The following is a 16,292-nucleotide window of genomic DNA, read 5'->3' as shown; positions in this document are numbered from 1 at the left end:
AGTATAAATCTAGGATTTCCAAGGCTGTTGAAGGACACAAGAGATGTACCATCAGCAGATAAAATAATAGTCAAAGCATACAACTTCATATTGAATTTTGACATTAAAAAACCTGAATTTGTCAAAGTATTATTATTACATTCATTGGAGAGTTAAAAATCAAATCAATCGACAAATATTTATTCAATTATTTTTAACTATAACGTGTTTAAATCTATTCTGGTCATGACTTTCACATATACTGGAATACCACGCTTGATGTTATAGCAAATCTTTGCTGAATACTAATTAACTCCTAAATATTCCTCAAAAACATTATTATTTATATGATTATTACTTACATTACTTACATTTATAATAATTTGTTTTCCATCTCCAAAAATAAAAAATTCAGACCTTTAATGCTCTGTTATAAATGAAATGGTTTTTTTTCACATACTTTTGCAGAGACACACTTTCAAACACCCACAGCACTAACCTGAAGCTACACAGCTTTTTTTGTCCAGTTGAAGGTCATACCCAGGAAGGCAGCCACATTCCCAGGACACTGGGCTGAGAGCGAGGCAGAGTTGGCTACATCCACCATTATCAGGTGATGAGCAGCCTACAGAAGACAATTGCTTGGTAATGATGCTGTCATTCAAAAATATAACAATTTTTTATCAAAATATTGAGTTGAGCCAGGTATATATAGATTTTTTAAACCATTTCCACAATCATTTATGCTGCTGCAATCAAGTTTATTTTGCAGAGATTAGAAGCAAAATGTCACCATACTCGACTTCCTGTAACCTAACATCTTGAGTGTTTACCCTACACATCTCAATGGCCCTTGTCCTGTTGTTCTATTACTGAGTTCAAGACCATGTGCATTGGCAGTTGGTGGAATGCAAAATACATGTTTTAAAAATATATTTTTATTGATTTCAGAGAGAGGAAGGGGGGAGGGAAAGTGTGATAGAAACATCGATGAGAGAGAAACATCAATCGGCTGCCTCCCACGCAGCCCCCACTGGGGATCAAGCCTGGGCATGTGCCCTGACTAGAAATCAAACCTGTGACTTCCTGGTGCATGGATGATGCTCAACCAACTGAACCACACTGGCCAGGGCCGAAATACATTTTGATGAGTTTGGCAACTGGTCTAACTCTTCCTAGTGATAAATATATTTTTCTCTCTCTCACATTTTTGGCCTCTTGACTGCTTTTGTTTTCTTTATTTTTTTAAAAAAAAGCCACACATAAGTCTTCTGCTAATTTTGAGTTTCATCCATCCCTCTATATGCTTAGGTCTATGAAATAAACATAGAGGGGTATTTACAGGTGCAAGGAACAGGCTAAGTACTTTGCATCCATCATCTGCTTAATCCTGGCTACAGATCCAGAAGGGAGGTATTGCTAACCTCTACAGATGACGAAACTGAGACCAAGAGAGAGCAAGTAACTAGTCCAAAATAACACTGCTAGTAACTGGGAATGCTAACTCAGGGCTATCTAATTTCAAACCCCTTCATAACCACTACCCTCTGCTATCTAAAAACCAAAACCAAAAATATCACTTAAATCTACACTAAGCCATGGTATAAATGTCTTTCAGTGCGTAATGTTGGAAAAATCTATTCTTCTTTGCCAATAAGATGCAAATTTTATATATATATATATATATATATATATATATATATATATATAGAGAGAGAGAGAGAGAGAGAGAGAGAGAGAGAGAGAGTCTTTTTTCCTTTTGGCGCAGGACTCCCACCAACCAAATACACCTTGTTTGTTTCAAACAAACAAAAAGTTAATAAACTTACCACTACACGTTTTTCCATCTGACTCAAGCACTGAGCCTTCAGGACAGAAACATATGGGACCATCCGAAGTCAGAACACAGTCATGGCTGCATTCAGATGCATTGCTTGGACAGGAAATTAATTCTAATTAATGAAGAATAAAGTCAAGATTAGTGTTAAATCACATTTGTGGAAATTCAGTAAAATTGCTTGCTAATAAAAAATGCTATCCTGAAAAGAGTAAGTTAAATAGAAATCAAACATTTATGAATTACTGTGGTAATGAAGGAACAAAAAGAAAAGAAAAATTTCAAATCCAAAGAATATGTAAAGAAAAATATCTGATTTTGGAAAATGACTCCAGTTTCCTCTAACTTTCGTTTATGTCAAATGATATTTTTAAAGTTATTGGTCGTCAAAATTCAAAAATATTTAAAATGGAACGTGGGCGAATGATTCTCAAGTTCATCTGGGAAACAAATTTATGTGAAGGGAAAACTAAGAACGTTGTATGACTATGGTTAGGTGTAGGGACAGAATGAGAGGCTCTTAACAAATATCAAAATGTACCATGAAGGAACAATAATTAAGACAGTGGGCAATGAGTATGGGAAAAGATGGAAAGAATAGTAGAACCAGATAGAAAGCTTGTTTTATAAAAGACTCAAGTACACATGAAGGTATTTTTTAAGATAAAGGTATTTTAAATCATTGAGCATGTGAAAGATGTTCCAATCAATATTTATCCTGTCTTAACTGTACAAATTGTATCTTAAAGTAACCAAATAGTTAATGAAAGTTTTCTTCATACAGATATTCCAATTAATAATTAAAAGTAACTCCTAGAACTAGATATCGCCATTTGAAACCCTTGGTGCAATAATGAATCTAGGAAGTGATTGGCAATGGCTGCTACAACCTTCCCCCGAAAGACCATTGGCCCTTTTCTAGCCCCTCAGCCGCCTTGGCCGCTTCCAGGTGTGTTTGGTTGGTGGGGGTCCTGCACCAAAGGAAGAAGGACGGTGGCTGAAAAGAAGACAAAATGTCCTTGGAGTCACCTCTAGGCTCCAGCTCATTATAAACAGTGAAAAGTAAGTTCTGTGGGCACAAGCCGCTCTGAGTTATCAGACGGGGCAAGAGGGAACTGGCCATCCTCGTCAACAGCGGCCCAGTGCTGTGGGCATCTGAGACAGAGTACTGCACCGTGTTGGCCAAAACCCGGGTCCATCACGGCAGTGCCAGTAATATCGAACTGGAGAATTGTACACCGGAATCCTATATACTTTTATTAACCAATATCACTCTAATAAGTTTAATTTTTTAAAAAGAGAAATGCTACTAGTAATATTGAATTGGGAACGGCATGTGAAAAATACCTCAGAACACACACACTGGCTACCATTGACCCAGGTGACCCTCTATCATTAGAAGCATGCCAGGCAGGCTAGTGAACAGTGCATCATGCAAAATTGTTCTTTAGTAAAACAGGCCAGAGCTTGTTTCTAAAAAAGAATGAAAGAAAGAAAAAGAGGAAGAAAGACTATAGGGGACATTTATAATGTGTCTCCTGATGGAAATATAACCACACCTATGAAGTATTCTTGCCAAAAATGTCAAAGCCGAGTCTGATCAAGCCTTTAATCTATCTATAAGTTTGTAAGAGAAAAGGGACATCACAGAAGTGCCATCCGTCAAATCCAAAATGTGAGAGGCTCTGAAGGGGAAACAATGGCTCTTTAATAAATATTCACAAGGGGAAGAAGAGGAAAGAGAATCTGTAGGGCAAAACAGGGTTGTATCAACCTAACACAACAGTATTACTACCCTTGTCTGGATACTTCTTCAAACCAAACAACTGTGTAAAAACTTTTTTAAGATAATTTGAAAACTGACTAGATATTTGATATTATTATGGAATTATTAATTTTTAGGTGTAGTAACGATATTGTGGTTATACCTGAAAACTGACTGAATATTAGATGATATTAGTGATTTACAACGAGTTTTTTAGATATAATAATATATCATGATTTTATATGCTTGTTTTTTAGTAATATACATATAATGAATATCATAAAATATGGATAAATTTGGAATATATATATATATATATATATATATATATATGTATATTCCACAAGTCTGGAATAGAGTCCAATCATTTATGTTTTAAAACAAAATAAAATAAAACTCCAAGGTAATTCTGAAGCTTACAGCTGATCTAGGACCATCAACCCAGACCATAGCCACCTCCCAAACATCAGTGAATATGAAGGAAATAGCAAAGTAAGTACTTGTTGTGACTTACGGTGACACCGTTTCCCATCAGGAAGCAGAACAAATCCTACAGGGCATGTGCAATAATAGGATCCAGGGGTGTTTTCACACCCAAGAGTACAGCCATGATTCCAAAAGGCACATTCATTGACATCTACACAATGACAACAACAAAACATAGATGGTTATTTTTGAAAATAAATTGTAGTATCCCTCACAAGTCAGCCCAAAATAGAGTATCTCACACTTGTATCTACTGTTCCTGACCATGGAAAGACTCCTTTTGCTACTGTCGTAAAGGGTGAAAGAAGTCAGTTCACTTATCATGAAAGTCCTTGTTATTCTGTCAGAGTTTGTACTTTCAAATACAGACGTTCATAGAATCACCCTGGGGGGGAAATCATACTATTTTCTCTGAAAAGATACAGCAACTTAAAGCCACTTAAGGCGGGACTGTTAAAAGTTCTTGACAGGGACAGGACTTGCCTGCTCTGCTCTGCAGCCCCTCAAAGCTGACAGCAGCCCTCCCCTGAGGGTGGGCCCACTCGCAGCGACACCCAGCCTCCAGGTCCCCGTTCTATGAGATGCCTCCCTCTGACTAGCCCCAGGTAAGCAGGGCCGTATCCTTAACGAGTGGGTCTGACGTTTACCTAATGTCTCACCCCAGCTACCTCCACTGCGTATGCGCGGCAGCCCTCGGAGTGTTTTCAGCAGCTGCTCCCTGGAGCGCCCGGTATTCCTCCTGGCTCCGCTAACCTTGGCCTGGAGTCTCATCCAGGAGGAGCCCTCGCTGACCAGCGAGCTACACAGTTCCTCCAGATTCCCTTTCCCACTAGACCTTCAGGGGAGGAGATGTGGGGTGGCACACCCTCTGAGCGTCTTATGATAGCTATGGAACTACTTCCCTAAAATATTTGAAAATAGAGATATTTTGCACACAGCCAAACCCACGGGGTTCCATGGAGTCCACTCAGAGAACGCCTGCCTACGGTCAACCCCTGCGGAGCCTCTGAAAGCATTCGATCTAGGGACACAAGCTATAAAGAAGACCTGGAAGTATTACGAAGGCTTTAAAAACAGGGGAAAATAAAATTGTTTCTCTGGGGAAGGGACGGGGGAGTAAAACTGATTTCCCATCGAGGCTCTGCACGGCCCTCTGAAGAGCAGGCGCCTGTCAGAGCTGCCGACAGCCGCCGCCGCGCATTACCTTCACAGCGCTTCCCGTCCTGGCTTAAGGCGTAGCCCTCCGCACACGTGCACAGATGGGACTTCGGGGCTTGCCCGCACACGCTGCCTCTGCAGTTACCTTTCCTCAGTTTGCAGAGTTTCTGATCTAAAAGAGAAGATGGTTTATTTGACATAGGGGTGTGTTTTGACAGGGGGCAAATGTCTGGTTCCTTGATGGTTCTTAAATCTAATCTCCCTGTGGCATCAGGGGGGGTGGAGGGGGTGGGAGGGTTGTCTTCCACAGATGGTGGCACCGCTCTAGGGTGGGACGGCTTTGGCAGGATTCCGCAGCTTGCCCAAGCCCATTCAGTTTCCTAATTGTATCCCTCCTGCAAAAGCTCTCAAGATAGGGCGTTCGAATTAGCTGGGGATGTCATTCCTGGGGTGACTAACACTAAACACAACTTGGCTTTTTTCATTCTGATTTACCTTTGTAAAAAAAAAAAAAAAAAGTAACTAAATACATAAACAAAAATTCTGTAAATGAAATATCTCTTACAGAACAGCTGTTCTTAAGTGTAATATTTATCTGTCAGATCTATATAATTAATTATCTTTAGGATCACTGTTTCAAGAACATTTTTCAGATTTAATAAATACCCATGTAGTATGTCTAGCCCTAATTTTCTGAGTTTGTTGCATTCCATGTTTTACAAAATAACTCAGTGTAAATAGTAAAATCTGCTCAGTGAGGTAGATGCTTGGGTTGAAGTAGCCAAATATAATGAACAATAAATGGCCAGCGTGGTACCTTTAATTATCAGAGCCCGAGTCAAGGGCCAAACTAGTCACATGTACATCTCTGCTCCAGTTGTGTTCCCTCTTATTCTTTGCCAATTTTTACAATGACAACACCTTTGCAAAATGCTCTAGAAAATACTGAGATAAGCTGAGTGTGAAGGCCGACCCCAGGATGCAGTTAGATATGAGGCCAGAGCTCGGCTAGGAGGTGACCTCAAGGGGAGAAAATGGGGGTCATGGACCCTGAGTCATGACATGGCTGAGGTCAGTGAGACCCTGTGAATCATGGGGAGAGCCAAAGACCTAAGGCAGGACTGCTGAAAACCGCCTGAGCATTAGCAGTGCAAGGGGCTGCGACCATGCTCCATGTGGCTCTCTGTTTCTCTACTTATAAATGTTTCTTCCCTCTGACTCTACCTGTTTCCTTCTGTTTTAAATTATGAAACACTTTTCTTGACCAACACCAGCATGACACAGTAGAGACATAGTCTTGCCCCTTGAAAATGTCCCTAGCGTGCATTGTCCCACCTGAAGAGCATGTCGCACTTGGGAGATTCTGATTTGCTAAATCAAGGAAATGGCTCAGGAATCTGCGTTTTTCACAGGATCAGAGTGATTCTGAAGCCGGGAGTCTTCACGCCACACTCTGAGGAACAGCAGCCTAATGATGTTCTAATGAAACATCTCTCCTTCATCTCAGTTGCAAATACCTCCTTTTACCTTGTCTGTGTTATTTCCTTATTTTAAACTCGTTTACTTGAATCTCTGTACAGAATTAAATGCACAATCAATCTTGTCAATTATTCAATACTGCTGCAATAAGACCTACTAAATCAGTTAAGATTACACTGAATATTTTTATATTCATTCCAAAATGTTTATTTTTTGTTCATTTTTGTGCCAATTATGAATGTATAGTTACATTGTTTTTCATGTTCCTACATGTTTCACATATCAAAATTTTAACTAAGCAAACTTAAAAATAATATGACCCAAAAATGTAAAGTTAAATGACTAAAATTATACTAGTAAACTTGTAAATTTGTTGGAGACAAAATACATCCACTGCAAATTTATTTAAGGAAAAAAAGGCATGTAATTGCCCTAGCCAGTGTTGCTCACTGGTTAGAGTGTCTGCCTGCGCATCAAAGGGTCTCAGGTACAGCTCCTACCTGTGTTACAGGTTCAATCCCTGCCCCAGGGGTGAGTATGGGAGGCAACCAGTTGGTGTGGCTCTCTCACATTAATGTCTCTTCTCTCTCTCTCTCTCTCTCTCTCTCTCTCTCTCTCTCTTCCTTTCTCTCCCCCCACCCCCCTCTCTCACTCTCTCAGAAAAAGCAATGGAAAAGTATCCTCAGGTGAGGACTAACAACAACAAAATAGCATGTTATTTTTTAATTTAATTTTTATAAAGTTTTCAAGTGAACAACAAAAATCCAGAAAGGTCTGATTTGGCCTTCTAATGGCACCAAAGTGCTATGCTTTCTTGAGGTAACAAAAAAAAAATTGAACAATTAAGATTCCTATAAATATTCCTTATAAAAATCTTTCCAAACCCCATATGGTAGATGACCACTGGATTAAGAATTAGGAAGACAGAGTTCTATCTTGGTTCTGCCTTTTACATTGAATCACTTTTTTGTTGCTGTTTACCTCAGTTTCCTAAGCCATAAAATTAAAGTGTTGAGATAGATATTCTCTGAGATCTCGCACTTAAAAAAATATTTTTTTGAATCTATACAGAATCAGATGTTTGTGGTACATTCCTCTAAATTTATACCTCTAAAGATTCTCAAACCTTGATTACTGCTGAAAATATGTTAATGGAGATTCAAATTGACTAATAAAAATAATTAGTGTCTAGGGTAAAGGAAATGCTCTTTCCTTCATCTAGATTTTTATTGTTGTTGCTAATTTTCTACCACCTCTCACCTGTTCTTATCACCATCATCACCATCGTCATATATCTATATCTATATCTATATCTATATCTATATCTATATCTTTTACAACATAGATGTACTACAGACCCTAAAACACAAGCACAAAAACCTGTGATTGTATCGTCTGCAACTTAATTCCTTCACATGTGATTTCTCCTTCAACTTCCAGTCAGCCTTAGAGTGTGAACTCAAAACAGATGGTCAGGCTCTGCTAGCCCAGTCCCTTTTCCACAAGACCATGCCCGGATGGTTTTAATAATCTTACTAATAATATACATTACTCTTCAAAGATGAGCACAGGCAAAAAAGCAATCATTATTTTCCTCTGAATGTGCTCATGGTATAACCTGAATTCAGACACTAAACACCTTAAAAGGTCATTTTAAGAAGTAGCAAAACATAGAGGATTGAGGGCTATATATTTGTTTAATCACCTTAATCTTCTGCTGTTCTTTAGCTTCAAATTAGGCCAAAGCTAGCACTCAGAATGCTGCTGATGACCTCAGATAATACCCCTTCCCAGGGCCCAGCATTGAGGCTTAATTACCTTTGAGATCAATTAAAGTTCCTAATCATGGAGTTTAATGTCCACCACCAACTGTTCCTTCGGCATCTACCTGGCTAACACGCAGGCTCTCAGAAGCTTTGCTACAGCCAAGTAAATCTGCAGATTTTACTCTGGCTCTGTTCTGAATAAGGGACATGGGATTCCTTATCTTGCTTTTTTCCCACTGTCACACCTTTTTTTCTACCTCAGGTTCATCATAATATATTTTTATTGATTTCAGAGAGGAGTGGAGAGGGAGAGAGAGATAGAAACATCAATGATGAAAGAGAATCATTGATTGGCTGCCTCTTGCGTGTCCCCCCACTCAGCCAGAATTCATCTATTTGGTATCTTTCATCATCTAAACTCCTCTAAACATCAGAAAGTAAACAAATCAACAGACTCCAAGCAGTTAAAAATACATGCTTTTTACTCTTAGAAGAGCCCCTCAGGCTCACTCAGTCATTTATATTTTAGACCCATTTCTGACAAGTTTGGCCAGCCCATAGCATGGAAATAAAAGTACAAGGTGTGCGCCCTTCACTCCCATTGTTACAACCCCAACAATCACTACATTCCCTGGCAGCAGAAGTGGCTACATGATTCCAGCGGTCTTTCTCACTGAGCCCAGACATAGCCTCAGCCCAGCTTTCAGCCCCCCCCCCCCCCCCGGGCAGTTACTGGGAGAGAGCAGGTTCGAGATGAACCCATTGGTCATCTCGCCCATGAAGATTAGAAGCCTCAAATCAGGGCTCCTCCTAGAGAAAGATGGCACAGTTTGAGTGCCCGAATGATAATAACTGCAATAAATAAAAACACGTCAAATATTTTTTAAATCCATGAGTTTATAAAGATGCTTTTAAAAAGATCACTTTTGGAGGCTAGCCTACTAACCCTTATTCTGAAAACAGATACATTAGGGAAATAGTCAAGCATTTAATTTTCCTTTCCTATAAAAGATCCTCCTCAGAGAAGTCATGCTGCCAATGTGAATAAACGCATAAATGATGATAGACTTGAATGTCCTCACTTTGAACCACCAACCAAAAAATGGCTCTAGGCAATGATAAACAATAGCTTCTGAAGCCTGATTGCTCAAAAGGCTGATGGGAAACTTGATAATGGATGGACCAGGTTGGCAACACCAGAACTGCTGATGAATCTTAAACATCACAAAAGAACAAGAACCAGCCACTGCATGCCCGCTGCCGTGGTCGGTAGGAGGCATACAGCACTGCCTGCAGCACCACCGATTAGGTATTCTTGCAAGAAACCTGAATCTGAACAAGCTTCTAAGCCTGAACTATCTGTTCAAAGAAATACACCATAGGGGTACAATCTGCAAAATCCAGAATGTGAACAATTCTGCAAAACAAATGACCTGGTTTCCTCAATAAAAAAATGGTAAGAAAAAGCCCCGGATTAGAAGATAAAGTGAGGTCACAGCCAGGCATGTGAGGACCTGCAAGCAGTGAGAGCCGACAGCGAGAAAGAAGACAGGAAAATGATAAAGAGCCATTCCGACCACTGTGTTGCAAGTGGCAGCCATTTGGTGTCAGGGCAAACCTGTATTAAAAAACCCAGCTTGGCCCTGGCTGGTTTGGTTCAGTGGATAGAGCATCAGCCTGCGGACTGAAGGGTCCCAGGTTCGATTCCTGTCAGGGGCACATGCCCGGGTTGCGGGCTTGATCCCCAGTAAGGAGCGTGCAGGAGGCAGCCAATCAATGAGTCTCTCTCATCATTGATGTTTCTATCTATCTCTTCCTCTCCCTTCCTCTCTGAAATCAATAAAGATATATTTAAAAAAAAAACACCCAGCTTTACCTCAAACCAGTCCTCTGCTTGCCCCAGTGGTGTCTCTTTGTAAACATGGAAGACAATGTCAATCACTACCTATAACTATGTTGGAAGGATATGGCAATTCATATTTTACTAAGATTTCTATGAAAAATAAAAGAGCTTTGGATGTTTGGAGGGATCATTTAGAATTAACAGAAGAAACTGGAATCCTGTGCACTGGTGGGCATGTAAAATGGCACAACCACTGTGGAAAACAGCATAGAAATTTATTTTAAAATTAAAAACAGAACTGTCATCTGATCCAAAAATTCACTGGATCAAAAGAATTAAAAGCAGGGTCTTTCATGGATGGACCAGGCTGGCAACACCTGAACTGCTGATGAACCTGGAACATCACCAACAGAACAAGAACCAGCCGTTGCATGCCCATGTTCACAGGAACATTATTCACAACAGCTAAACATGGAAACAGCCCAAGTGTTCATCAACAGATACATGAGTAAGCGAACTGTGGAACATGCTCAAAATGGGAGATCATTCAGCCTTGAAGTGGAAGAAATTTCTGGCATAGGCTATAACATAGTTGAACCTTGAGGACGTTAGGCTAAATAAATAAGCCAGTTACAAAAGATAAATACTGCATAATTCCACTAGGTGAGGCAATTAGAGTAGTCAAAAATCATAGAGACAGACAGTAGAACAGTGGTTGCCAGGAGCTGGGAGATGTTATAGTTTAATGGATATCGAGTTTCAGTTTTACAAGATGAAAAGTTATGGGGATGGGTGGTAGTGATGGTTGTATAACAATGTGAGTGTACTTGATGCCACTGAACTGTACACTTAAAATAGCTAAGATGGTAAATTTTATGTTATATGTATTTTACCAAAATAAAATTATTAAAAAAATATATGTGAAAAAAATACTCACTTATCTAGAATGATTCTTTTCTAAAGGTTTTTAAATAACCCAGGGTTTACAGTAAACACTCCAGCAATAACATAATCAAGATGAATCAGCATCTCACCAGGGCAGTTTTAGCTACACTAATCTCTTCCCTAAGCAGGTACACTTCCAGGTGGAGGAAATTCTCCTTCATGAACTCTCGGAATTAAGGAAATTCAGCGATATTTTGTGCATGAAATGAATGTGAAGTAATTTGCACTGTGTTGATGATAGATACCCTTCGTTATCCAAAGGATTTGTTTTTGAAACTCTCTCAAGGACTTAAAACTGGAAACTACATTTAAAAGAATACAGGAGAAAGCAAAAGCATTAGCACCTTTTAAAAAAATTATGTCTGTGAGCAGTAAAACTAGCTACAACATCCCCAGAAGTTCAGTTTAAAATAATGTACTGTATTCAGATTGTATACAAAAAAGCTTTCACACTGTCTATGAGATTCATACATCAACTAGTATGGGTGTTGGTCGAGGCAGCCAGGAGAGCACTGTTGCCTAATCAATTTAATCCTGACAACAAAAGTGTGGTTCAATTCTGTGTCTGTTTTCCAACAACCAGGGGAGAAGTGTGTGTGTGTGTGTGTGTGTGTGTGTGTGTTGTGTGTGTGTGTAAGAAAGAGACAGAGTTAGAGTCAGAGATTTTTCTGAGTTCCTGAAATGGGGAAAAAAAATTTTTTAGAAAGAGATGAGATTTGGTCCTGCCTTCCATGCAAACTGAAACATTTAACCACAAAAAAGACCATGGACAATATGTCAACTTACAAGCTTTCTCGAAATCAATAAGGCAAAATCCATAAAATGGTAGATAATATCAGAGGGAGTTGGGGAGGTGTCACTCCACATGGGTTCAAATCCCAATCCCACCAGAGCGTGACCTTGAACAAGCTATAGCAACGTCACAGAACCTCAGTTTTAAATCTATAAAATGGTACTAATAATCACACCTAATTCATAAAGTTTTCGTGAAGATTAGATGAGATAATATAGGGAAAGCCCAGGGTGGATAATTCTGTGTATACTCAATAATTATGGCTATTTCTATTATCTAAGGGTGATAGAACCTGGGGTGCTTTTCTGTTTCATTTTCTATGCATCATGTGACTCCCATTATCTACCAATTCTAGTCCAGATCTCTTTCTTGAGATCTAGACCAGTGGTGGTGAACCTATGACACGCGTGTCAGAGGTGACACGCAAACTCATTTTTTTGGTTGATTTTTCTTTGTTAAATGGCATTTAAATATATAAAATAAATACCAAATATATAAGTCTTTGTTTTACTATGGTTGAAAATATCAAAAAATTTCTATATGTGACAGGGCACCCGAGTTAAGTTAGGGTTTTTCAAAATGCTGACCCGCCGAGCTCAAAAGGTTCGCCATCACTGATCTAGACCAATTTAAAAAAAAGAAGAAGAAGAAAGAAAAAGACTCTGAGACATAATGAGAATGAAGCTGCAAAGATCTGCTACAGAGTGAAGCTTCTGCAGAGAAAACCGATGAAAACATCGGGGATTTATTTTGAATGTACCAAAGGGAGCAGCCCCAGGGAGCACTGTCTGACCAAGGCAGAGGTGGAGCTTACAACATGAAGGAAGGCAACATGTGCTTAGATAGTAAATATCTTTAGAACTTCTTCCTTTTGATATTTTTTAGGGGCGAGAGCCAAATGGTGTTTTCACATTTAGTTTTATTCCAACTATTATATGTTCTCCGGGCACTGGGAGTACCTGGAGAGTTGTAGTCCCTGTCCTCATAGGACTGAAGGGGTTTAGGAAGGGAGACAGTTATGGCAAAGCATGATCGAATGCCGTGTGCCAGAAAAGGTGTTCTCTGAGAGCGTTCCTGAGCCGGCTTGAAGGCTGGGAGGACAGAGCAGGCCTGCCCGTGGGAGGACATGAAATCTGGGAGGACGGTGCAGGCCTGCCCGTGGGAGGACATGAAATCTGGGAGGACGGTGCAGGCCTGCCTGTGGGAGGACATGAAATCTGGGAGGACAGAGCAGGCCTGCCCGTGGGAGGACATGAAATCTGGGAGGACAGAGCAGGCCTGCCTGTGGGAGGACATGAAATCTGGGAGGACGGTGCAGGCCTGCCCGTGGGAGGACATGAAATCTGGGAGGACGGTGCAGGCCTGCCCGTGGGAGGACATGAAATCTGGGAGGACGGTGCAGAGCAGGGCAGACAATGTGAGAGGGGAAGCTGAGAAACGAGCAGAGGACCCTGCGAGCAAGCCAAATAGAGACTGGACTTTCACTGTTGGCATTTGAGAGTTGTCAACTGGTTTCAATCAAGGGATGACATAACTGGGCTCTCTTTCTTAAAGGGTTACGCTCCCTGCAGGATAGAAAAGGGAGGCGGGGTACAAGTTTAGGGGACACTGAGATGGCTGCCCAGAGAGGACCAGCGCTTGGGTTGTAAATGGTAGAATTCTTAGATTGATTTCATGGGTGGGAGTGGGAAAGAGGGAGGAAAGGGAGCTCCTACATGTCTGCCGTGGGAGAAGAAGGTGAGATGGCCTCACTGAGTCTGGGCACTGGACGGGGAGGAGCTGGGGAGGAGGGACGCGAGAGCCAGGAGGTCAGTTATGTCCTTTGCGCCTGAAGCACTTGCAAGAAATTCAAGTAGAAATGCTCAGAAGGCAGCCAGACATCTGGGCCTCGATGTTTGCTGAGCCTGAGTGTGTACAGACGACATGTCCACTGCAGGACCTGAGCTCGGCGGGACAGGGGGCCAGCAGGCAAGGCCCCGAGGAGGGACCTGAGTGACCACGCTCAGGAAACCGGTCAGGATCCTCAGGAGACCAGCCTGACAGTGAAACTGTGGCTGGACCATGGAGCCTTGGCTCAGCAGTCGGCTACATGGAGCTTTTTGCTAACAAGCCAATACACATCCACAAGCCCAGGCCTTGTTTAAACCCTCAAATGAGGCTTCCTTGAGACACCCGTGACTGTGGCTTTGGGAGCCGCACCCTTGTCCGAGTCAGACAACAGTCCCCACCGGGCTGCTCTCTTTTGTATATTCTGAATAAGTCCCCGATGTTTTTCATCACGTTTCTCTGCAGCTTAGCTCTGCTGTGGACCTTTGCAGCTGGACTTTCGCCATGCCTCGGTCTTTTAAAAAATAAAAAGGTTTAGATCTTAAGAAAGAGGCCTGAGCTAGGAATATGGTAGTCAAGTGCAGCTGCACAGGAAATAAAGTAGGAAAATGACAGTTTGTATCACCCTTAGAGATGAACAATGCGCCTAACCATGTGAGTGGTTCTGAGAAACCACTTGAGAAAGTACCAACCCGTTTAACTTTCTTTAACCCAGTCTGTCTAAATTATTTGACCCTGAAATGTTTTTTCCCCAAATACCTTCATTAAATCCCACAGAGCTAGTGTTTTGTAGGAGGTTTTGATAAGTGGTAGTTTATGCATTTTGCATGAAATTTATTGATATTCTGATGTGTATACTATAAATACTTACATTTTATAACAAAAATAATATCAACCAGGGTACATGATTTTTATTGGTTACCTCCTTGTTGAAGTAGCCTCACTACAAAGTGCCTTGCAACCCAAGTACTACCACGGCCCCCTCGGCAGAGGAGCTGCAGTTGTAAGACTGTTATCGAGGAGGAACTAGCCATCCTCTAGGGCAGTGTTTGTAAAAGTGAAGGATATCGGGCGCTTTGAGAATCTGATGAAAGTTATCTACCATATCCCTAGGGGACAATTGCATATTTCATCTAACACATACAATCAAGAGATTCAGAGACTCTAAATCCCAGGTGAAGCATTCCCGCTCTACAAGACACAAGAACAATTAGTGAGCCTATTTCATCACGGCCAGCGTCACAGTGCTCTTGAAATCAAAAGTCCTCAGCACTTGGAGCACATGTGGTTACATCCTTTAGTCAGTGACTGGAGCCAGTTTCGCTGCTGCCCATTGCCTTCTAGATTCCAGGTTTGCCTGTAACTCTGCAGCTGACAGTGGCCCCCCAATCAAATTCTATTATTTGCCACATTAAAGCCATTGTGTAATGAATCATTATAGATTTTCTTTTTAAATTCATGCTTTCAATTATCCTATTTAAACTCCTTATCAAGGAAGCTGCGTAATCGTGAAGAACTCTGAAGGGCTCAAGTGTTCGTTGATGGGAGAAAAAACACTAACCTCACAGACTGATCACATTTCACTGAAGAGAATTCTAGGCGGAGAGAAGATTGACTGCAAATTGTGAAGGCATGAGGGAGCCGGGCATTCTGAGAAACTGGAAAGGCCTGTGTTGGATCCCAGCCAGGGGAGGAGGAAAGACCGTGTAGATCAGGGTGGTCACACAGTGACAGGCCTGTTAAATCGTTACATTTCAATCTACATCGAAAGGGAAGCTTTTGAAGGATTTTAAGCAAATGGATCAGATGAACTATTTAAAGACAAGAGAGAAAAATAGAAAGATTAGCTGAGTGGCTACGACTGTGGGCCAGAAGTGCTGGTTGTCTGGACCATGACGATGGCAGTGGAGGAGAGAAGGGGTGGGAAGGTCTTGGAGGTAGATGGGAAATTGGGGGTGAAGCAGTGGGAGAAGTCAAGGATAAACCCTTCGTGTCTGGATAGGGAGTAACTAGGTACCAGCCCTTGTTGAAGATCAGAGATGACTCACCAGACATCCCAGCATCAGGCTCTGCCTTGGGCTGTACAAGCGGGTGTACTACTTTAATTCCACCAGGTGGTGCAAGTGATGAGTTGAGGTTAATCCTAACCATATCCCTCCCAGTGCGTTTGTTGGCTATCCAAATCGTCTTCTTTCTCCATGTTGAGTAGAAGATACGGTCTCCAAAAAGGGACATTGCAAACAAATTGTGCCTAAAACACAACAGAAAAAACATTTGTTCTTGGTCTTATTAAAGTTTCACTTCATTTCAGTTTATTGTCTGAATCTTAATCACCTACCTTTTTGATTATTTTTTTTTTTAGATTTAGAAACAGGTATTGAGCTTAAAATTTTATATATGTAGTCATACTCTGA

The 16,292-nt window shown here is 41.0% G+C and overlaps 1 protein-coding gene across 1 annotated transcript in view; it reads right to left on the bottom strand.

The window, feature by feature from the left end:
- Positions 1–16,072, bottom strand: part of EGF (epidermal growth factor) — a 62,900-nt gene extending 46,828 nt beyond the window's left edge. The window contains exons 1-5 of the mRNA XM_081091449.1: positions 15,927–16,072; positions 5,272–5,397; positions 4,096–4,218; positions 1,809–1,931; positions 479–604 (exon numbers count right to left, since the gene is read on the bottom strand). Coding sequence (XP_080947575.1) covers positions 479–604; positions 1,809–1,931; positions 4,096–4,218; positions 5,272–5,397; positions 15,927–16,029 — 601 coding nt within the window. The 5' untranslated portion in view covers positions 16,030–16,072. The remainder of the gene's footprint in view (positions 1–478; positions 605–1,808; positions 1,932–4,095; positions 4,219–5,271; positions 5,398–15,926) is intronic.
- Between the last annotated feature and the right edge of the window lie 220 nt (positions 16,073–16,292).

The sequence above is a fragment of the Myotis nattereri genome (assembly GCF_964212035.1).
Source record: "Myotis nattereri genome assembly, chromosome: 1".
NCBI classification, from domain to species: Eukaryota; Metazoa; Chordata; class Mammalia; order Chiroptera; family Vespertilionidae; genus Myotis; species Myotis nattereri.
This window is presented reverse-complemented; position numbering and strand designations above follow the sequence as displayed.